The 23,833-nt window shown below is 41.7% G+C and overlaps 2 protein-coding genes and 1 long non-coding RNA gene across 3 annotated transcripts in view; 2 read left to right on the top strand and 1 right to left on the bottom strand.

Annotated features, from left to right (window-relative positions):
- eif3ea (eukaryotic translation initiation factor 3, subunit E, a) overlaps positions 1-11,541 on the top strand; it is a 43,980-nt gene extending 32,439 nt beyond the window's left edge. The window contains exons 11-13 of the mRNA XM_079691376.1: positions 9,607-9,709; positions 10,172-10,306; positions 11,383-11,541. Coding sequence (XP_079547502.1) covers positions 9,607-9,709; positions 10,172-10,306; positions 11,383-11,418 — 274 coding nt within the window. The 3' untranslated portion in view covers positions 11,419-11,541. The remainder of the gene's footprint in view (positions 1-9,606; positions 9,710-10,171; positions 10,307-11,382) is intronic.
- A 2,129-nt stretch (positions 11,542-13,670) lies between these two features.
- The window catches only part of LOC307045605, a 13,606-nt gene continuing 3,443 nt past the window's right edge, over positions 13,671-23,833 (bottom strand). The window contains exon 2 of the long non-coding RNA XR_013809956.1: positions 13,671-14,295. This is a non-coding gene — a long non-coding RNA (uncharacterized lncRNA). The remainder of the gene's footprint in view (positions 14,296-23,833) is intronic.
- Positions 14,279-23,833, top strand: part of rspo2 (R-spondin 2) — a 54,884-nt gene continuing 45,329 nt past the window's right edge. Inside the window, exons 1-2 of the mRNA XM_079691379.1 lie at positions 14,279-16,123; positions 16,346-16,678. Coding sequence (XP_079547505.1) covers positions 16,579-16,678 — 100 coding nt within the window. The 5' untranslated portion in view covers positions 14,279-16,123; positions 16,346-16,578. The remainder of the gene's footprint in view (positions 16,124-16,345; positions 16,679-23,833) is intronic.

The raw sequence follows: 23,833 nt of genomic DNA, 5'->3' as shown, positions 1-23,833 counted from the left end.
TCCGAGGCCATTCCCAGAGAGTTTTCTCCTAGGAAGAGGTGGGGGTTAGATAATGTTAGACGTTCCCAGGTGCCATAACAGGCAGCAATCTTTCAGCTTCTTTGCTTTGAGTGAATGAAGGTCAAAGGGTTTGTAAAGTCTTTATTGACTCCTTGCTCAAAATGCAGTTTTGTTGCATACAAATAAAAGTGACCTTGGATGCCTCTCCAAAACCATGACATTTAGTCAATGCAGTGAGCATTAGTGGAGAGATAAAAAAGATTATAGTAATTGTTTGCAATTAACCTCTTAGCCTGTTTTTCAGGTTTCAGGCTCTAAAATGCCACTAAGACAGCAAAGACTATATCTTCACTTCTAAAAGGGGTAAATTAATAATCTTTTCTCTCAAAGCAAAGTTACATCTGTGAGTTGGATGTAGAAGTGTCAGAATCAATATAGATGTTTTTATTTTAAAGTAAATTCTGATGGAACATAGTAAAAACATGTAAAATGTAATGTCCGCCTAAAAAAAACCCATTACTTATAGTGAAAACCACCCTTGAATGATGGGTTAGTAGACTAAAAGCTTTAGGAATCCAAACTATAACATATAAGTACCCTGTATCAAGATTGATGCAAAGTAAGTGAAATGTGACTTTTTTTAGAGAGGTTTAGAAAAATAAAGTCCAGGCGGACTCACCTCTGTTCCATTTGACCTTTTCACTGTAAAAATCATTTTATTACTTTGAATTATCACTATAGGTATTCCTTCCATCCAAATACAACTGTTGTGAAAAAATAAATAAAATAAAAAACATACTCTGTTATCCTCCCCACAATGCTAACAGTGAGCCTCTGAATTAGCCCCGAGCGAAAAATGCTAACCTATTACTGCACGGAAATCACTCCTAGCTCCCTTATTACTTATCCTAGCTGCACATCCAACACATCGTTTATGATCGTAAAGACACAGAATCTAACGGTGCCCACCTCAACACTAAGAAAGATACAAACTAAAGTCAACAAAAACGTACACCTAAACAAGTGGCGCTAGTTAGCTATACAATGCTAACATGGCTTACCTTCGTCTTTGTCTGGTCTAAACTGGTCTTCAATGGCATTAAAACGATAACAACGATGATTTAGTTAATCCATAGGTTAATATCCAATGTGGCTGTGTCCCCTTTGAAATGTTCTGATAATCTATAATCAATAAAACTGCTATTCCGTTATCTGCTGTCCGCTATGTGCTCCGTGCGCTCTGGGTCCTGCAATTCTTGTTTCCTTACGTAGTAAACAATAAGTAAAGTCTGCTGCGTAAAGTGCTTACGCTGGCTGGAATTCTTTATACTTTACGCAGGACCATATCTCTGGAACCCATTGGTCGATTTGGGTGATTTACACCTTTTTCTTAACCATTACATCCAATAAAATCGATGGGCAGTTCCCAAATCCACGTAAACATTACCATTGCGGACGTAATAGAGAAGCAAACGAAGCACATCTGAAAGTACAAGCCTGGACGGCAAAACTTTATACCCAGTATATTGCCATAAATATGATGGTGGATTATCAGTAAAAATGTCTATGTGACACAAAGACATTGGATTAACCTTGAGCAGCGTTTTTTTATGCCGTTGAACACAACTCTTGATCACAAATCAAAAAAGGTAAGACGTAATTATTGTAATATTTTTGAAACCGGATGTTGTTTACTTTCTCTTTTCTGGCTGATAGCTCCCGAATTCAGGGTCGTACAGTGATAACATTACATGTGTGGAATCTGTGGAGTCTCAGCTTTAATCGGATATCTTGTTTGTGCAGTGACGATAAGTAATAAGGGCATTGCTACCGTGAGTGCTGTGCAAAAGTCTGTTAGAATTAGTTAGCATTTTTTCGCTCCATGCTAATTCAAAGTCTTGGTATTAGTATTGTTTCTTTTAGCTAAAAATGGTTCATATTGTCAGTTAGCTGAGTTTGTTATCGTTAAAAGGGTATGGAACATTAATAGTTTCATAAATGTTAAGAAGCCCTGAGACATAGTCTCGTAAAAAAACGGTGGGAGGGGTCCACTGGGGGGACCCTCGGGCTTAAGAGGTTAAGAGAGATTATAGGATTTGGCTGCCTCTTTACATCAATTTTAGAGAGTGAGAAAGATAAAGACAGAGCATTCAACCTTGTCAGCCATTAATCCACATGTTTGAACAGTGGATTTCTGCTGAATCTGATCTCTGATATCTATCAATCAATCAATGATTATTTATACAGCCCACTATCACAAATGTTACATTTGTCTCAGTGGACTTCACAGTTTGTACAGAATATCAGTATGACAATACGACACCCTCTGTCCTTAGACCCTTACATCGTACAAGGAAAAAAAACTTCCAAAAAAGGAAAAACCCCACAGTTTAAAGGGGAGAATGGCAGAAACCTCAGGGAGAGCAACAGAGGAGGTATCCCTCTCCCAGGACGGACAGACGTGCAATAGATGCTGTGTGTAAATTGAAAAGATAATACATTTACAACATAGGTAGATCAAATGTTTGAAAATGCATGTGTCTATAATAAGAAGATCAATCCACAAATATGTCAACAATCCTGTGGGAGCCATCAGGGAAGTAGTATGATGAGTCAGGCAGGACCGCAGAGACCGGTTCAGCCACGATTCGAAATCCAGGACTCAGGATGCAGGACTCAGGATCCAGGACTCAGAATCCAGGACCACAGCAACAGGCACAGCCACGTCTCAAGATCCAGGGCTCGCGATCCAGGACTCAGGACCACAGCAACAGGATTATCCACGACTCAGGATCCCGGCGTAGATAGACACCACAAATTTTTTTTGAGGAAGCCTGGTTATTCAGAACATGAGAGTACACAGGTACAGACAGAGAGATAGAAGAAGTAAGGTGTCCCCCGACAGTCTAAGCCTATAGCAGCAAAACTAGGGGCTGAATCTAATCAGCCCTAACTGTAAGCTTTATCAAAAATGAAGGTCTTAAGCGCACTCTTAAAAACGGACAGGGTGTCTGCCGTCCGAACACAAACTGGAAGCTGATTCCACAAATGTGGAGCTTGATAAGAAAAGGCTCTGGCTCCCGTTGTACTTTGAGAGACTCTAGGAACAACCAACAACCCTGCATTCTTGGAACACAATGGCCTAGTAGGACAGTAGGGTATAATGAGTTCTTTAAGGTAAGATGGCGCCTGCCCATTAAGGGCTTTGTAGGCGAGAAGAACATTTTTAAATTCTATCCTGTGTTCTATAGAGAGCCAGTGTAAGGCAGCCAGAACAGGAGTAATGTGGTCCCTTTTCCGAGCTCTGGTCAGTACACGTGCTGCAGCATTTTTAATCAGCTGAAGCGACTTAACTGACTTTTTGGTACACCCTGATAATAAAGAGTTACAATAATCCAGCCTTGAAGTAACAAATGCATGGACTAGTTTCTCTGCATCGTTTTGAGGCAAGATATGCCTGATTTTTGCAATGTTACGTAGATGAGAGAAGGCGGTCCTTGAGATTGATTTTATGTGGGCATTAACCTCTTAAGCCCCAAGCCTGTTTTTCAGGTTTCAGGCTCAAAAATGACATTTCCAGAACTTCCCTTCTAAAAGGGTTAAATTAATAATCTTTTTTCTCAAAGTAATAATAAACCTGTGAGTTGGATGTAGTAAAGTCAGAATCAATATAGATATTTTTTATTTTAAAGAAAATTCAGATTGAACATGGTAAAAAAACTGTAAATTATAGTGTCCGTCCCAAAAATATTTTGTACTTGTAGTCAAAACTAACCTTGGATGATGGGTTAGTAGATTAAAAGCTTTAGGAATCCAAAGTACAACATATAATAATTACCCTGTATCAAGATTGATGCAAAACAAGTGATATTTGACCTTTTTAGACAGATTTAGCAAAAAAAACTCTTCTGGGGACATTTGGGTGAATTTTCCTTATCTCTGGCCCCCCTTCTTCGATTTTGACATGTGACATCTCTTTCTGACCATTAGAGCCAATAGAATCGAAGGGAAATCGTCCCGCACACACTCATGTTAATAAAAAAAGAGGGTGTCTTCGCGCATTCAATCTTGCTACAGAGCGTAGGAATGGCCTGCTCTACTATTTGAAAACGGAATTGCAGTTTTATTGCTTATAGATTATCAGAACATTTCAAAGGGGACACAGCCACATTGGATATTAACCTATGGATTAACTACATCATCGTTGTTATCGTTTTAATGCCATTGAAGACCAGTTTTGAGCAGACAAAACCAAGGTAAGCCATCTTAGCATTGTAGGCTACCTAGCACCACATGTTTTGATATACGTTTTTGTTGATAACTTTGCGAGTTTGTATCTTTCAGTGTTGAGGTGGGCACCGTTAGATTCTGTGTCTTTACGATCATAAACGATGTGTTGGATGTGCAGCTAGGATAAGTAATATGGGAGCTAGGAGTGATTTTCGGTGCAGTAATAGGTTAGCATTTTTCGCTTGGGGCTAATTCAGAGGCTCACTGTTAGCATTGTGTGGTTTTTTTGGAGAGAAAAAATTAAAAAGATCAGTTGAATTAGTTTTTTCCCGTTATATCGATATAAAATATTCATAGTTTATTACATATTAAGGTTCTTTAGATGTTGTTTCCTGCAAATTACGCAATTTCGGCCCTGGAACCAGGTCCGTGGGGATTAAGAGGTTAAAGGATAAATCCTGATAAAATATAACACCAAGATTCCTTAGAGTCTCACTGGAGGACAAATTAATGCCATCCATAGTTAGTATATCTTTAGATAATTTGTTTTGTAGATTCTTTGGGCCGAGTACAATAACTTCAGTTTTGGCCGTGTTTAACATCAAACAATTTAAGGTCATCCACGTTTTTAAGTCCTTGAGGCAGTCTTGAATTTTATTTAGATTGATAAGATAGATGATATTTGGTTATGCATACGTTATTCTTGTGTTTCCTCCCTATTTTACTCTACAAGGTTGCTTCTGCTTTCAGAAAGCTAATTTATAGTCAATCTGAAGATTTGGAGGAAGGTCTGCATTTCAAATATTGTGCAAGAGAAGAAATGGTTTACCTCTGTCGATATGGAAAGTATTGCATTGACTGTTACATAGAGCCGTGGAGGTCTGTTGTCAAGGTTGAATCGAGGAACATGATCAGGCCCCGCCGAAATCTCCAGTTGCAGATTGTCTGGAATTGATTAGGAGTCCTGGTTCTTTTTTGGCAGACTTACTTCAATTGGATCCATTTACTTGTTAAGGACCACAAAGGTTAGTGGTAACACTGGAAGAGGAAGTAAAACGGTGATTTCTCTACTTTTCACCTTTTTTTTATTCTTCTTTTGTTGACATCTCTGAAGCAGGAACTCGTATTAGGCGCAGTTTCCGGGATTTCTGTGTTTATTTTTCGGTGGTGTTATGACAATTGGACACAACATGTCTATTTTTGAAAGACTCCCAATTTCCAAGTCATTAGTCCTCTACCCAGAAGCCGTGTTGCACCCAAGCGTGGACTCAAATGAATTTGATGGCTGTTTTTAATGAGGACATTTTTACGGCTGTTGGCCATCATGGTTTCACATTTTTAGCTCGCCCTTTTTGCCTACAGCTTAGGACACAAAAGTAGACCAGAAGCTGGCGTAATTGAGTTATTTTACACAATAAAGGCTTATGTAAAATGTACGGTAGGCAGTGGAAATGAATTTCATTCTGCATTTTGTAATTGCACGCACACGCATCCTTTTGTCTAGACTTTTTTTCTGTGTGTTTCCAATTTGGCTTTGTTTTCCTTGTTTGATTTACAGGGTTTATTTCCATAGTTGTTCCCTTGGTGGCGAGACCCTTCTATGACCTCGAACACACACTTGTCCTTTGACATTTTGAATAAATGCTTCAGACACACACATGATCTTTTGGACCATTTCCCTCAATATTGCATTTGTACACAAATGTTCTTTGGTAGTTGGAATCAGTGTCCTGTGTGTTTGGATCTAACACTAAAGATCTTTCCACCTCACAATTGAGTCATTAAAAGACCACACGATCATTTTGGTTTCCCTGAAAAATCAATTTTACCCCAAGCCGAAGGCGAGGTTGCTCCAAATGGCTCGGAGTCTCCCAAACACTATCATATGTTAGTGTTTAACAGTGCACTCTTTTCAGGCCAGCCGTGTTAAGAAGGGAGCTTTTGAGAAGGATCCCCCATCCTCTCCTCTAATGCAGTTAGACCCCAATGTCTGACCCCCTCTCTCCAAGTGTGAGGTATCGAGATCCAAAGGAGTCCTCTAGCCTTAAGTCGAAAGCTCAGGAGCCAGAGTCAGTAAGGGGTCGAAATGAAAGTGATCCTCTTTCCCTCAAGGAATAGAATCATGGCTGTGTAAAATAAAACCAGTCATGGAGGCTGTCTGCTTGGCTTAAGGGCCAAAGGATGTCAATAGTAGCAGTTGTATTGGTCCGATCCATTCCCAGCTCCCACTCATATCTCCCTCTTTTTCTTTTCTTCCCTTCACCCATAAGTTTTAGGGAGCTGCTATACACCTTTTTAGGGAGACGGTGAGATAAAGTAACCCTTCTGATATACAAATGTCCTTCCTGGGAGGAAAACATTACCAGACTTTGGTTTATAAATTAGATTAAACTTCTTCGGCTGATACAGGCCACGGCCCTGGGCCTTTTGGGGCACCCAGTGTTCCTGTGTTATGGCGCACAGATCACGTTTAGTAGGGTTAGGGGTTAGCGTAACTCCCCGGCAAGGAAACCAGATCATGTTTGTTTTGATCATCATATTTGACCTGGACTTGACTGACATGTGCCCCCACTTTACTGAATTGCCAAACAAAACACCCAGTACCCCTGCGCAGCAATCACTTAATCACACGGGTAACATGGGAACCAATAACACATCTTATTCAAGTTTGCCTAAGATTACTTGATTGTTAGATAAATAAGTGAATATCAGTGAATATGTCAGAGTGGTGCTCTTAACAGGTGGTATTCACTGTTACAGAGCATTATTCAGAGGTGGGCAAATAAATATATATTGTGATGCTCATAATTGAAATAAATATATGTATAATTTAAAGAGAAAACTGCTTATTTAGTCTCTTTATAAAGTCCCACTTCATGTTACTATGCCATTTATGAATTTGACATTTTATCTAAACGGAAATTCTAATAGACTTTCTCTGTGAACACTGACATGGGTTAGCAATCACAAAACTAAACCTGCTTTATTAGACAGCTGACACTTTCCCAAACTTGTTAGGTTCCAATTATGGTCCATATGAGCAATTTGATTGTCAAACATCAGATCTTCTCCAGTTTTGATGCCCTGAGTTGTATTTAGCTGGCCATCAGAGCTATGTTAGTAGATTGTTGGTGTGAGTGACAGGTTCATCAGCCTCTGTGTTTCCCTTTCCCCTCCTACTGGCTGCTGAGATGCTCATGAATCATCTCACAACTGCTGTTTTTCCATCTCATTATCCAGCCTGCATCACTTACGCTGTGGTGAAAGTGTTGAGAGATATGCACCGTCACTCTGAGACCAGGCCTTATTTTTCTCATTATGCTGAAGTAATGCTCTAACTTTTTGTTTGTGCTTTTAATGCCCCATCCAGACTCTGACATCATTTCCCTTCCCCTTCTTTATGTGGTTTAGCCACCATTTAACCAACATTCATGGGTAAGAAAGTAGTAGTATTTTTGAGGTAAGAAAAACATCCCAAATGCTACTTTCCACCAACAGAAGGTCCTATAAAGTCCTAATCTGAGAGTCAAAGTTAAAGTGTGTGTGTGAAAAAGAAAAGAAAAGTGATGAATGGAGCAGGAAGTGATAATTAGCAGAGTAAACAGTTTTTTTATAAAGTCCTTATAACCCTTATTATTTTTGTACAAACACACACAGGCTACACACAATGTCAAATTTGTATTTCATTAAGTTCGTACGTTTTTTTTTCAGCAGTGGGAGGGGTCTTGTTTTTTTAGATGAGAGGTAGGGGTCCCTGTAGTAATTGTGGGCAGTGCACATAAGGGTTGAGCATATTTATTGGGGCTCTTATATGAAATGCAGTAGGCGTGGAGGATGGTGGGGGTCAGGCAGGAGGAATGGGGGCAGGAAATGCTTGGGGAAGGGGGTCTAGGGGGGGGGTCTAGTTATTTTGAAAGCCACAAGGGAAGCCAGCTGCACTGGGGAAAGCATTGGATCAAAGAATGCCAGCCACCCTCATACCCCTCCCCCCTTTCTGCTGCGACACATCCAAGTCTAGCTGTATCAAAGAGGGGACCGGTCTCCAACCTGGCTTTCATTTCGAGGGACAGTCCCCGTTTGACCAGCATGTCATGACAGGCTTTAATGCCAGGTGGGGAAAGAGTGTGTCCAGGACAATGGCTCAATAATAAGAATAAGAAAAGTAGCCACGGGTGCTCACAACATGGGGTCGTCCCAGCACCTCTAATTGACTTATTCCTACAAGTCTGTAAATCAAGTGTCCATTAGTAGACGGCCATTAGAAGTGTTTTTCGGCTGCGTTTCATTCTGTACACCTTTTTGCCCCAACACAATACGTCGGCAATTTATTAGCAATGTCAAGGGGAAATAATGTCACTTGGCACCTAATGGGAAACATCCATCATATGTAGTGTGGTGTTGACTGAGAGTTATTTGTTGCTACTACATATTTCATATATACATCAACACTGGCAGGCCAGTTTAATTAAAGTGTCTGTTTGCAAATGACTTCTCTTACTGAGGTATTTGTAACAGCTGCAGTTATTGTCTTTGATTTTAATAAAAGCCCTGTGCAGATTAAATACATATTTTGATCAAGACAGACGTGCTTTAGTAATAATGAGAGTAGTACTTTCAGGTTGTTTGGTTAAACTATGAAATGGCATTCTTTAGACATGTCATTTGAGCAAGAAAATGTTACAATATATGTATAAGGCAAAAGTAGCTCCCTCAAAAGATAACAGGGGTGAATTCATTTCTTTTTTGATGTGTTAGAATATGGTAATATGAATCTCATTCAGCCAGTGCTAATGATTTAGTCCTTAGCCATGGCCAAAATGATTGCGTCTTCTCTTCATTTTCTGGGACAATCTGTCCAGCACGGAGACAGGCCCTCCTACCCTTTCTGTTGGCTTGTGCTGCATTCAGGACAACTCGGAACTCGATTATTTTCAACCTTCTAGCAGAAAAAGTACAATGAAACGCTGAAAGTTCACCTTCCTAAATTCAGATAAAATCAATCTACCCCAACTTCATGAAGTAGTAGTAGTCTAAAATCACACAACATTGGACGCCCACGTTTTTAATGGTAAACCATCAACTGAAAGGCAATGTACAAGATATTTTCCTGTATTGAAAAAATCAATAACATGGTAAAACCTGATCCTTCAAAAAGGGGAGGCTGCTTTGGTAAGAGTTTAATTGAGAGTACACTTGCAAAAGAAACATCCATTCGGAGCCATGTTTTTGTTTGATGTGGTGTACCTGGAATGCTTGAAGGTCGGAGATTTGATTGAAGGTCAGAAACTGGCTACTTCAACTAGGAAAGTCAAACTTTGACTCAAACAAAGTATCATAGATGGGTTCTGGTCTCATGTATCTCTATTTCTTCAACAGCATGCTGGCAGATAAACTGAACATGACGCCCGAGGACGCTGAGAGATGGATCGTCAATCTTATCCGCAACGCCAGGCTGGATGCGAAGATAGACTCCAAACTGGTGAGACCTCCAGTCTTCTTCCTCAATTAGCAGGCTCAGCACTTATCTAATTAATCAAAGCTTTTTAAATGTCCCTCTGCAACCCGGGGGTGGTACTGACAGTCAAATAGCTTTTTAGATGCTCCTCATGTGTGACTTCAGAGGCATTGGAGGCATTATTTATGTCCGGATTTTGTAATTGAAGGGTAAGGACATTGTAACCATAATATATCACCCTTGCTAGGTCCTTTTTGTGAGGCTCCTTGTTGAACCAACATGCTTTGGACTCCACATCACAACAGTTCTCTGTAATCAGCAAAATCATAGCCCAGTCCTCCAGAATGACATAGAATTAGAGTAGAGTCGATGTGAACAGGACCACTGGTTGGTGTTTGTAGGATGGCGTGTCTGTCAGACCAAATGTCATTGGCTTTTTTATCGTTTTTGTGAAACCATTGTGCACTTTTTGTCTGTTTTTTCTAGGGCCATGTGGTCATGGGGAACAACGCCATCTCACCTTACCAGCAGGTGATTGAGAAGACCAAGAGCCTCTCGTTCCGCAGCCAAATGTTGGCCGTGAACATTGAGAAAAAACAGGCCCAGAGCACCAAGACCGAGGTGAGTAACGCACACACTGTAAACAAAAAAATTGCACACCCTTCACAGGCTGTTGCTGAAGGCAACCATCCCTCCCTTTTTTAAACCGATCAGATTGCCGAGAAGGTCAACACGAACTCAGGGGCAGATCAAAGCGTTTGAAATGATCAGCTCGAAAGAACAAGGCCAAAGAATGTTGATGAACAACCATCAACAAAAGCTCTCTTTACACGAAATAAGCCAGTAAGAGCAAGTTTAACAGAGCTGACGCTTTCATCCTTCTCCATTGCTCTTCAAAGGCCTAATGACAAGGTAGAATCCAAACAACCATAAAACGATGCCTGGGCTCTGTGACTCAGCTCAGCAGCGTAAATAAGGTGGACCTTCACACAGGCTTTTGGTGAACATTACTTAAAGCCTGGAGTTCCCTGCACTTAGGACCTGCTGCAGATGTCTGGCTCAGGGTCCAGTCATTCCACTTAAGTGTGTATTTGATGTTGACCTTGTGTGTTTTAGTGGTATGTAGGACTGTTCAAGCACTCCCAACTACACAGTGTCATAATCACGCACATACTCTGAATGGTGAGCCGTTGCCTCCCCACTCCTTGAAGACACGCACGTCTGTCACATCAGATTGATGGGCCCGACACCTGACAGCACCAAGGCCACGGAGTTACAACAGACATGTTAAATGTTCACTTTTTAACTCTCGAGTGGCTGTCTTTTGATGTGCTCAATTACCCCTAACCCTATTGTTTGAATATCTGCTGCGGGAGTGCTGCCATAACCCTTTCCCGTTAAAAAAATAAAAAGACCCCCCTCATTAAGGAGTTTTTGTAATTAGACAAAAGAGTCTGCAAACGGCTCACAGACCACCATTACATCCTGCTGTCCTCAAGGCTACAAATCACTTACATATAGAGAGCATTTACTGCCTACCATCTGGGGCGGCTGCTTAGGGTCCCTGTCAACTCTCGCAGAGAAAAACGTCAGCACTTAATTTCTTGCACATGTATGATACTTTTTCACATTTCCCACAAACATTTGTTTTGATCGCTATCCGTCATCTTCTAATTTTCCTCTTTCTTTTGTTGCAGACACCCAACTGGGCAGGTACCGAAACTGGATTTTAAGCGACACAGTGAAGATGGATCCATCCTGTTTTACATTGGAACTTTTTCCAATCTTTGTATCTCATGAAGCACAGTGCTGACTTGTTTAAGTCATCACCAATTCAATAAAAGTGACCAACATAACCATTTTCACCCATGATTGCCTTATTTCTGGACATTACAAGCGGCGGTTTGAGGTCTGAGTGGTCAGACCTTTTTCTATCTGTAATACTTGATGAAGTTTTAATGTGCGCATTGAGTCACCGACTGGGACAGTTAAGACTGCTGTGTGCGATGCGGCTCATGTGGCGCAGTAATGATGAATGGCTGTTTAGTCTGTTGGTTTTATGGTGTTTTTAGTGGTTCCCTTCAGCGTGGCGGGCAGTCTCTCTGAGTGGGACGTCAGCTGGATGGGGGCAAGCAGAGGTGATGTACAGTTAGCAGCGGTCACACACTCTGCCAGTCATTCTGCCCATCTGAGGACTTGAGAGAGCCATAAAGAACCATTAGCCAGACGGACACAATCTTTTTAATGTCCCACCCCGCCCCCGCTCTTCCTTGCCTTCGACCTTCTCATAACTCAGTCCTCCGCCTCTCCGTTCCTCCTTCTTTATCACAATTGCTCACAAACATGCTTTCATTCCTTCACATGTCTTTAATTTACCTCTACTTAGGGTATCATTTTCATATTAAACAAGGATTTTACGTAGAAATGCACCTGCTTTATTAGGCGAAATCTGAAAGTGGAATGTGTCATCTCTACATGAAATGACTCTAACAAGGAATATGTTTTTCAGAAAAGAAGAAAAAAGGACAGGTTTTCAGCCCTACCACTTGAATCATTGCCATAGAGAAAGTTCCAAACTGTGGACCATAAATGTCTTTTTAAGAGGGAATGAGGCTGCACTGCTTAACGTCAGTCAACACTGTGAAACATGCAGGTGGTTTACGCACCTTGTCCCGATCCACGAGACCAAAAGCATGAAGCTCCAGTCATTCAGCACCACTCTGTTTTCCTTTCCATTGGCTTTGTTTTGACCTATAATAAGTCCCGGCCACCAACCGCAGTGCTTCAAGGTGGTAACTGCAACGTGTCTGAATGGTGGAGCACACTAAATGTTTTTTTAGAAGTAAAACATTTAAAAAAAGGGAATCCGATTAGCATATTGGCTTAATACCCAGGAAAACTGGTTAAGGATCTGGTAAAGGATCTTACACTTGTCGGTATCATTGCTGGGATGCCTTGTTAGCCAAGGAGGTAATGTTTTTGGTTCTTGTTTTGTCAAAAGGTTTACGGAAAAACAAAAAGCCCAACTTGGTTGAAGGGATTTGGAGAGACCTAAATCGAAAGATCTAAATCACTAAATGTCACTTTCATTGACATTGCAAAAGGACATTTCGGCTGCATTCTTGTGGTGTTGGAATAACCTGTCAAAATGTCATTCATAGCATACAATATCAACATATAATATTATAATATATATTTAAGCGCTCTTAACAATGCAGCCTCTTATTTGTCACGTTCCACAATACAACTTGAAGCTCATGAACAAACAGTATGACTTCCCAACACAGGAAACGGTAGCTTCTGGGGAGCTTGTGAAGGCATTGGACTCTGAGATCTGCCCTCTATTCTTTTTATGAAACAACTAACTTGTTTGTGTTCATTTAGAATCCCGTAGTCTATAGGAGATGCAAATAGAGAAATTGGGCTTCAGGGCAATTTTTAAGTAGAATTTGTCAACCAAAAACAATTTTTTTTAACTGCCTACATGGGCTGAATTGCATTTTCAAAATATACTTTGACTATATCACATTACTAAAATCACTAAATCTCACTTTCAGAGAAATTACAATACGACATTTGGCTGCATTCCCATGGTGTTATAAAATTCTGTCAAAATTTGATCCCAACTTGAAACATTCACAGAAAACGTTATCAACGTGTTGTTCAAACCCTCATAACAATAACATACAACATGTTCTTTGTAGCGTTCAACATTACGACTTTAATATCATAAACAAACCAACATCGGAAGACTTCCCAATACGAAAACGGTACCATCTGAAGAAAGAAGAAGACCTATTGTACAGGGAAATGGGGAGCTTGTTTATATCTCATATTCCAGAATTTTACAATTGTACTGTACAGGCGTTGATTTGCATATGCGAAAGATCATACCATATCACATAATCTTCATCAACTAATTTACATTTTTTATATTGGAGATGTTTACATTTCCAATTTTCCCAATTCCTTTTTCAAATCAAGCTCCTGTTAAAATAGACCTCGAGGTAAGGTAGTTTTGTCAGCTACCTTGCACAGTAACAATAAACTGTATTTCAGGTCTAACGTAGCAGCTCTGTTTGTGAATGTCATGCTAGATTATTTCTGGACATTGAAGTTTGCCTCTTGCCACAAACATGGAGTTTCTAAGTATAACTTGAACTTTCCCAGTTTTCCTCATCCTCTGCCTTGACATTTTCAAGATTGGAGATGACCACTGTGGTTTGGGACCATTTTCCCTCTTACCTAGTAAACTGTGACGAGAGCCCACGCTAAAGAGCGTCCAATTATGGATGTGTGACGGAGGGTGGGGGGTGTAAGAGCAGCTCCCCTCATTGCTGTTATGGCACTGAGGGCTCGGAGCCAGACCATCCGAATGCTGACGTCACCCCCACTTATGTGCACTGCAACGGGAGGGAGGGGAGGAGGAGGGATGGAGAGAATAAAGTGATTGGTTTACCGGCCCCCTTCTCCATGACACATCATGAAAATAAAAGTGCCCCGAGGCCTAAATTATCACGTTCACCTTAGCCGTGCACTCTCTCATGTTGTTTTAGGAGAGGAACCCAAACCCAAGGCAGTGGGTACACCGCAATGTCTGTCGCTGCTCTCTGGATAAATAAATAAACAAAGGCAGGACAAAGGTCACTGTAGTGTTTGGCAAGGAAACCACGTTTCATCCTTTTACATTTTTTTTTTTTTTACATATTGTTAGAGGCCACCCCCCCTTATATTTCTTAAGCAGTTCCAAATGGAAACGAGTGTGTTTTCTAACTAAAGGATATGTTTTTGTTAACTGGTTTATCTGGCAAAATCAGTATTTGAATTATTATGTTTAATATTAAAATGGGAGGTAGGCATTTGTGTCTTCTCTGTGAGGACACCAAAAACATTTACATTTTTTTAACCGTTTTATCAAAACATTCTGATATTTATTGATAATGAAAGTTTGTTTCTTGATATACACTAGTTTGGCTCATGTAGAATCACTCATGGAAGATATAACTCTCACATGTAAATCATTTCCTGAAATAAATAACAGATTAAGTGCCACACCTAGTGGCAGAAGGGGGTAGAGCATTCACAACGTCCTCTCCAATAAGCTATTAGACGGTGAAGCAAATAATGCCATACATGTTTTGTTTTTTTAAATACATTTCTCCATAACTACAATGTGATTATTCTCCAATGAGCCTCTTTGACTAACTTTATGAACACCAATGTCACATTTCATCTCTGGTCTGTAATTTACAGACAGCATTTGAATGTCACAGAATAGAGCCCCCCCCCCCCCCCCCCCCCCCCAACATAAGGTAAGTTCTAACTGAAGGACAATCTGCCTCCATTGACCACCTCACATGTTGATGAGGTCCCGTGGGTCAGTGTTGTGAGAGGCCCTGGAGAAAAAAAAATGTCTGAAATTATTGAATGATTTATTCATGTCCCACAATTACAGCCTCCCCAACGATTACCATTAATTTCGGAGGAAGGGGGGTGTATTGCTGGGTGCGCAATAAAACAGGCGTGACGAGATGGTTGATTTGCGGGCCCCAGTCATTACGCACATTGTGTAGATAATTGCCTTTTTCTTGGTTAAACCTCCAATTATTCAATAGGGCCGAGATAACTAGATTAACTGAGTTATTTTGTATCTAAAATTGAGACACTTTAACTTGTAATGTATGTAGGCCTATAATGTATGAGTAAATACATAAAGAATCACTTTTTGTTGCGTTTAATATAAGGAAATGGGATCGCCATAATAATATAAATAATGTAATATAAAATACCCTAGATGTTCTTTCTCCGCCGCAGACAAGCTGCAATCCCATTTCCACTTTTTTTTTCTTTTTTTAAAACGATTATTTTTCCCTGTGATGTAGAGCTAGCTACACTAGGACCCAGAGGCGACCTCATATGCAGTGCACTGTGGGTGAGTGCGCGCAGGGGGGTGGGGGTAGATGTGGGGGTTTGACTACACTAAATGGCATCTCCAACATCTGAAATAAGAAGAAACACAAAACGAGAAAATATCCACACGTGACAGCGGCACGGCGCTATATGAGCAAAAAGGCAGCAAGCATCAGGACCAGTCTGGAGTTCAGCAGCAACCCCGCCACTCACTCTGCGCTCACTGGCTCTCCTTCCCCGTTTTAAAGAAAGCAAACACATGTGAGTTTCTGCTGCTCTTACTACAGAAACACGGAGCGGAGAACTTGAGTGAGGAAACGCAGGTAACGGGAATCTAAGATTTTTTACAGAGAGGAAAGAAAAGGGGAAAGGAAATCCCCTCCTTTTTTTACCACGACCACCTCTCTTTCTCGGACTTCTCTTAACAAGTTTCTCACACAAAGTGGGATGCTGCATGTTCCCGAGCCGCACTTGCACTCAGAGGGAACCTAAACAAAAGTGCACCGGAGCGGAATTACACAGTGCAAGGTATACACCGACACGTTATTCCACGGAGCGACTATTACGCACGGCTGCGCTTGTTTTATTTTTTTTGGAAGGGGCGTTTGCATCCACATTAACACACAGAAGATCTTTTCTCCCCCCCCCCCCCCCCCCCCCCTCTTATCTCCCAAAGCATCATTGTTTAGGAAGGTGTTGATTTCATTTCAGTGTTATCACAGTTAACCTCCTTTGTCATTCTCCCCGCAGCGCAACAAAGCGGACACTTGTATTGACTGGAGGATCAGCGCGCTTCATAAAATGGTTCCAATCGGCGGCGCGATAACATGTCGCATCCCGTCTGATGATTGACACATTTGAGGATCGACTTAAAGAAAAAACTGGAGGAGGACATTAGAAAGTCATAAAATTCGTCCTGAGCCACATCTGCTGGCATCTTCTATTTTTTTCTTCTGGAGTCCGGACAACAGACCACCGTCCAGATGCAGTTTCGACTCTTCTCATTTGCGCTGATCGTATTGAACTGTATGGAGTACAGCAACTGTCAGGCGCAGTCGCACCGCTGGAAGAGAAACAAAAGAGGTAAGAGGAGAGGGGGGGGGGGGGGGCTTTAACAGATGCCTGAGGGGTTTGTGTGGGTCACGGGAGGCAACAGTCCTATTCAAATATTATGTTAGACATCGGCTTCTGCGCAAAAAAAGGAAGCTTTAAGTCAAATATGTATGCCTTTTTCTGTTGTTTCTAAATACGCACAGGTGAGACCTCCCTATCCAATATTGAAACATTCTAGAAATGCACTCTTCAATCAAATTTAAGTTGTAATTGAGTCTCGCAGCATCTAATATTAATTATCAACCTCCTAAAACAGATTTTCCATAATATGTAACGAGTTAAGAGCCGGTAGCTAATGCGTAAAATGTGCGCAAAATTGGCCACTCGTGTGGCTCTCCAAAAATGAATATAAAGATACGTTGCTTCATTGGATCGGTTAATTGTATTTAAAACCACGATGTCAGATGGGCTATTAACGCTCACTTCCCGATTCTGTGGCCCCCAACAAAGGGCTCCGAATATTATTTACATGTGAAACTGCTCAAAAAGCTGCTGGCGCGGATCGGTCTATAGAGAAAGCTGGCAGCTTACATTAGGAACAGGGGAGGGGTTGGTATTGTTGGAGTTATTTAATGAATAGACACGGAATCCCCTTCATCTGACTTATGAATTGCCCATCTCCACTCCAACCCCCTTAAGCTGCTTTTAATTGATCTCATAACCACTTTGAACAGTTGGTAGGAAACCCGCATAACAATCGCTCAGCGGAGGCGCAGGAGTTGAGGAGGGGATCAGCCCCTTTGTAAATACTAGTCCATACTCTGAATGAACGAGGAGACAGTGGGATTAGTAAAAGTGGCCCCCGTCGAGCCCTCTGAGCAGACCGGTGACATAATTCCGAGGGTGACCGTCAGAGGAGTCCGAATTGCGCACGGGGCAAGGACCTTTTGGGCACAGTAAAGCAAAGTATATACAGTACAGTAGAAACATTTAAAGTCAGAGCAGAAGGAGAAAGCGGTTGTTGTAAATTGTAAGGCAATCACAGATGTAATCATATGCGCTGCGTGCCAGGGGGAACCTCCACACTCTGCGAGCCCTCCACTGCCCATCTGCAAATAATCAGACAATCACTGCGGGGTACTGGCACACACACGATTTTAACTCATCTGTTTGTTTCTTTCTGTGTGATTGTGTTCAACAATGTCGTTTTATTAGATGGTACATATATTTTCTAGGAACCTGCTTTAAATTTCGAGGATATTTTTGATGGTGAAGCAGCAAAACGAGTTTGTGTAGGTGTATCTGTGGGAGAGAGGAAGAGGGGGGGTTACCAATGGGGATGAGATCAAGAGGTCAATTTACACATTTGACCTCCAGAACAGCTTTAGGCTGAGTTCTATAAACTACACATTGTTACACCCCCCAGCCCTCAGAACGGATGTTTGTCAAACTAATCCCATGCAAATGTGTACAGGTTTGGCCCCCTCACGGTTATGTTGCAAGTGTATGTGTGTTTTGAAAGACTTTTTGGGCCAAAAGTGCCATTCTAGCTTGCATTGGCACCCGTCCAACTTTTCGGTATTTCCTTCCTTTATTTATCACGGTTATATTGAAAGAAGCATGTGTAAGAGATCATCGTCCAATAGGCCCAGCAATGCTTGAATATTTTTCTAGCCCTCAAGGTTCCTGTGACAGCTTTATACACAGCCTGTCTGGCATGCACGCCGGAGCTATCCAAACCGCTCAGGAGTGTTGAGACCCAGACGCGTTGTTAGAAACTCAATTTGGCCCCTGCACACTCCGCTCCCCAAGCGTAGCTGTTTTATGGGTAACAAAACACATCCTGCATTATGTCTTTTTTCATTCTTTAACACGCATGCCAAAGACACGTTTTTTGCCATTGATATACTGTGTGTGCAAACCACACAACCAAGTGAGGTGAAAGGGATGGAGAATGCCATGATAATTAAGGGATGTCAAGGAGAAAAAGAGTCATTGCGTATGACTGGAGAATGCTGGGATGTATGAGGCGAGATTGGGATCTTTGTGCGGTTTCTGGGCTGATCTTGTCTCACTGCATGGCATGACCCAACCTCCCATTTGGCTAATTGTGCATATACATTTTCTTCATGTCGAACACATGACAGAACACATTACATTTACACCTCTTTACCTCCTATCCGGCCCCACTGGAAGGGAGGAAATGGTGCCAGTGAGCCCTTCTATGATATCATAGCGAGACACAAGGGTATTACTTTTCATTTTTATTCTCTGGCTAATGATGCCACCTGCTGACTACATAAAATCAGGGCTCGAGTACCAGCGCTGCCTGGAGAAGAGCGCAGTGGGGCCCTGAGATGTTTTAAACAGGTAATGAATAGGTAATAGCAGCGGAGAGTGGTGAAAAGTTGCCATGTGATACCGTTAACCCCCTTCCGCGTCTACCCAGAAAGCCCCCAAATTTGAATTCCCAGCAGGCAGCAGCATGTTTCGATCACATTCGACTGTGTAATCTGTCACTTCAACACCGTTCCCAGATGTTTTAGAAGGACAAAAGTGATTAGATGAAACTAATGCAGCCTAGCAGGGTGGAGGCAGTGAGGTCATGACATTTCGCACCTTTGGCAACAAGGGCGTGTGGTTATTTTTTGATGCAAAAATATGCAGAAAATAGTCCTAATTTGTGGCTGAATGTGCTCTTATTTCAACAAAGAATCCAGGAACTTGATACTTTAAGACACTTGTGATTATGGTTTATGATAAAAATGCACAAAAAAGAAGACATTGGACATCTAAAGTCAGTCTTTGGCTGTATAAATGTTAAAACTAGAGCGTGTTTGGACGCAGATAAATTGCGGCCCCTATTCCAAGCCCTGAAAATCTGTCCTCAGTGTGCTGAAAGCTCACATGAAGTCCCAGGTTTGTGGGTGTAAGTGTTAATGTTGGAACCCGCTTCTTTCAGCGCAATATAATACGTTGATTAAGTGCTTAACAGGGAGGCCAGCATTGCCACTCTTGCCTTTGGAAAAAGTTTAAAAAAGGCCCTTCTGATGGCACGTCTTTTAACAAGGCTTTCTCACATGATGCCACTCTAATCCAGGTGATGTGAGCCCTGTTTCTTTTTTTTTAAAACTCCTTTTTAAACAGAAAGCGTTTTTTTTTATTTTACTCATCACTTAAATGGCAATGCTGGAAAGCGATCTGAGATTTGACATCATGGAAGAAGTTGTGCCAGTTTGAGGAGAGGTGGGGGTTTTTAGGGGGATGAGGACGGCATATTTAAGCAGATCAGCTGGAAACGGCTGAATGTGAACAGCATCACCTGAGAGGGATTACAGCGAGCAGAGTCTTGACCTGAGCCTGAGCTCCGGCGTCAAGGAACAGAGCTCTTGTCTTTCTCTCCCAGGCTTCCATAAGTGTAAATCTGAGTGTGTGTGTGTGTGTGTGTGTGAGAGAGAAAAAATACACTGAGACACAGGACACCCAGCAGGTGCATGTTCCCGATGCTCTAATCAAGACATCAAGTCCAGGACATTGACACACACACCCCATCCCACCCCCAACTCATCGACCAATCACGTCCACGGTCTGTCTCGGAGATTATCATGGCCATTAAGGACAATGATTCACTTATGTGCCGTATTGATAAATCACATTAGTCTGACCCAGCCTCCGAACTCTGTCGAAAGACTAGCTCCTTGTTTGACCTACTAACCCATGCATGTCGATCCCGGCCTGTAGCGCAGCTCCTGCTCCGAGTCACAGCGGTATCAGATGAATCCGGTGAAAGGCCCCTCAGTGCGTTCATGCCATGCTACACTGCCGGAAAAAAAAAACCCAGCAGAGGAAGAAACATGCAGTGGCATGAACTTTCGGCTGGTGAGAAAGACACAATGAGAAATTCTTTGGGGTGCCACGTGATTGATGATACGTTTGACTTTTTATTCGTTTTCCCTCCGGTCTATCCTGCATCGGAACCATTTGATTGCTTCTAATTAATCGAATTGGCTAAATTATTCCTGTATCTCACATTTTTTGGAGAAGGTTTATGAGTTTGAATGAGTTGCAGAGCTGGGAATCATATAAATGTGATGCGTCATATTTCAGTATTTCACATTGGATGAGAAAGCTTGTTTTGTAACATTTCTGCACACTTCCATCACGGTAAAGAAACATTCATTGTGAGCATTTTTTTTGTTGAGGGGAATTCACATGGGGGGTCCACCCTCAATCATTGTCATCCCATATGCTGGCAAAGCGTAGCGCCAAACAGATGGTTTTATTTTAGGCTACATTTTACCGCTCCGTAAAACTTCATTTTTTTCGGAAATGTGAAATAAAAAGAACGCATTATATAAACTCATCTAATACACTCCATATTTCCTCATGGTGATTGGAAACTCCTGAGCAGCAGACAAAACGGTAGTGTCCCCGCAGAGCGCAGAGGCGATTTTGTAACCCTCACCTATGCCCACTCCCCCGAAGCAATTACACCTTAATACGTTTCCTTATAAAGCTTCTAAATATGACCAGCCAATTTGGGCCGATTCTCTCAAGTTTATTGGGCCGTAAAAAATATAATGTGGGAATCATTTAGAAGTGCCACACATAAAACAAGAAGACAAAAGGAACATTTTTGAAAAAGTTACTCAAGCAAAGGCTTCACAGGTAGGAGAGCTGCCCAGAGCAGGAGACGGGGGCCCCTCAGGCTTACACTGAAATGCGCTTCCAGACTATTTACCACTCGCATTACTAATACACACCTCCAAATTAATTCAGTGAAGAGCTGTTTAGAGGTAATGACGTGGGTACAATAAACATCCATTGTGTTTTTTCCCCAGTGAATTTGATCTGGGGAATTGTTAAAAATTACCAATTTCTTATTACAAAATGAAGTAACTACATTAAACTTAAAACTCGTTAAATATAATACTTTTCTTTATGTTATGAGTTACACGAGAAATCAACAGTTGTGCAGGAAATGTGTAGCTGGAGCCAGTAGATGGTTATCTTAGCTTAGCTTAGCAAAAAGACTAAGAACCGGGGGGGACCAGCTAGCCTGGCTCTAGGAAAAAACATCCACCTACTTGCACCTCTCAAGCTCAACTGTTAACCGAGTTTTAAGCCTTTATGTTTAACTGAGCTAGCTAGCTGCTAACTGTGTCCTCATATTTACCGTATAGAAGTTGGTGCCATGATATTGCTCTGACGACCCAATAATCCCCAAAACAACAGACTGTTGTGCGTTGCAGGGTATTTTTGTGGCTTTCAATCTAATCTGACATTTTTACAGAATATTGTGATTTGAGAATAATGGTCCGTCAGAAGAATGGACAGTCCCTTTGACATGAAAGTGGTATGGATCATTACGTCTGACCTTTGCGAGGGAAGAAAATAGGGGTATTTCCTACACTACAGTATTGTAACTACTTTGCTCAGACTTGGTAACTGATCCTATTTAGTAGGCCATATATTCGATTATTCACCTTCCCTAAATGAGCTGTACCGATTAAGGAATCCAGGAGGATGCTTAATGTTTAATGTTTGTAAGGCCACACTGTATATACTCTTGTTTGCCATGTCACTCTGTTCCTCTGTGTGCATACTTACTTTGCATTCATCTGCTAGTCCTGGAAATCTGAAACTCAAGCAGGCCCCTTGAGAAAATACACGGCGTGTGCAGAAACAAACACACACACTGACTCTACTTTGGTGCTTGTTAGCATCAATGCCTGTTCAAATGGCTCCCATCCTAAAAACAGTGAGGCATGGGCTCTGATCGCTACCCCCATGCCCACCCGTTACTCTCCACAGATGGACAAGACTATTCCCCCCCCCCCGCCCCCCCTTTTCCTTACTTTTATGGGACCTCTAATTATGCTTACATACCACATCAAAATACATCCCAGCATGCAGTGCCTTTTGTAGGAAGAGGAAGTGAGCTGGTCAGATTCAATAAAGGGTCTCTCTGAAGAGCTTGTCTGTAATTTGGCGGCCCAAGTATGGACATGGGGAGGTAAAGGTGCAGCTGCCCCCAGTCGCATGCTGACTGTCTGACATGTCCATTTGTGGAGTTGAAACAAATCTGGATCCACTTCAGTTCTTGAATACTTGATAACACAAGTGAGTTTTTCCTCACAGTGTTCTGCCAGTATGATGATGAAGTAGTGTTAAAGATATCCCAACACACTTTGAAGGAATGCCAAAATGTGACAGCATTTTTTTCACCCCACCATTGATGTACTCGAGCAAGGGACTGTAGTCAGTCTCTGTTATGGTTTTGGCTGAGGTTGGGGTTAATGATGGTAATTGGGCACCCTTAGACTAAATGAAGACTTGCCTGTGGAATTAGGCTTGGACTAGTTGGGACAAGAGCTTTGACTCAGTGGGTAAGGCTTACACTGGATTCTGTTTTGTTTTTGTTGGGCATGAAGCTTTGTTGAGTCTGCTTATTCCTCTATCTCCCAACTCACGGGCCCTGTGGTGTGAGGAAAGGAAGGCCTCGTGGCTGCCTGCGGAGTGCAGAAGCACCCTGTGTGTTTTTAATCAGGAACAAGGCTGGGAGTCATTACTGGGCTGCGATATTGAGCTCATTGTCTCTATGACTCCCTCTTTGGAGAGAGAGAGGAAGACAGGGAGTGAAGGGGGGATAAACAGAGAGGGCAACATAGCAAATAAGAAAACACTTTTTTCCCACTTTCTGATCATGACTCAGGAGGCTTTAACTCCCGTTTCTTCTTCTATCTGTCACCCGGTGGAGGACAATTTGTAAGATTTAGTGGCATTTGTTGATGGAATTTATTTTCCTTTGTGTATAATCAACTCGGAATAAGAAGCGTTTTTTCCGTTAGCTTAGAACAAGCCCTTCTCTTCCACATTGTCCACTTTTTTGCACCATCATGTTTCAACGGTAGCCTAAAACAGACAAACCACTCCGGTTTTAGAATTTTTATTACTTGCAGGTAAACAGTCCTGTGGAGAGTAAAATAAGCAAGCACATTAGCCTAAATGCAATTTTGGAAACAATCATCTATCATTTGACAACTATTTGTCTTTTTACAAGCACTCAGAAAGGCTACTTGTGACACAATGAGGCCATATAGGCCTACTGTATATCATTTAGCTTTAGTCATTACAGTTGCCAATCTTTAAACAATGACAGTGCAAGCAATAGGAAGTCCTGGC

Source organism: Notothenia rossii, assembly GCF_949606895.1.
Source record: "Notothenia rossii genome assembly, chromosome: 7".
Taxonomy (NCBI): Eukaryota; Metazoa; Chordata; class Actinopteri; order Perciformes; family Nototheniidae; genus Notothenia; species Notothenia rossii.
Note: the sequence above shows the minus strand (reverse complement) of the source record. Positions and strands in the feature narration are given on the sequence as shown.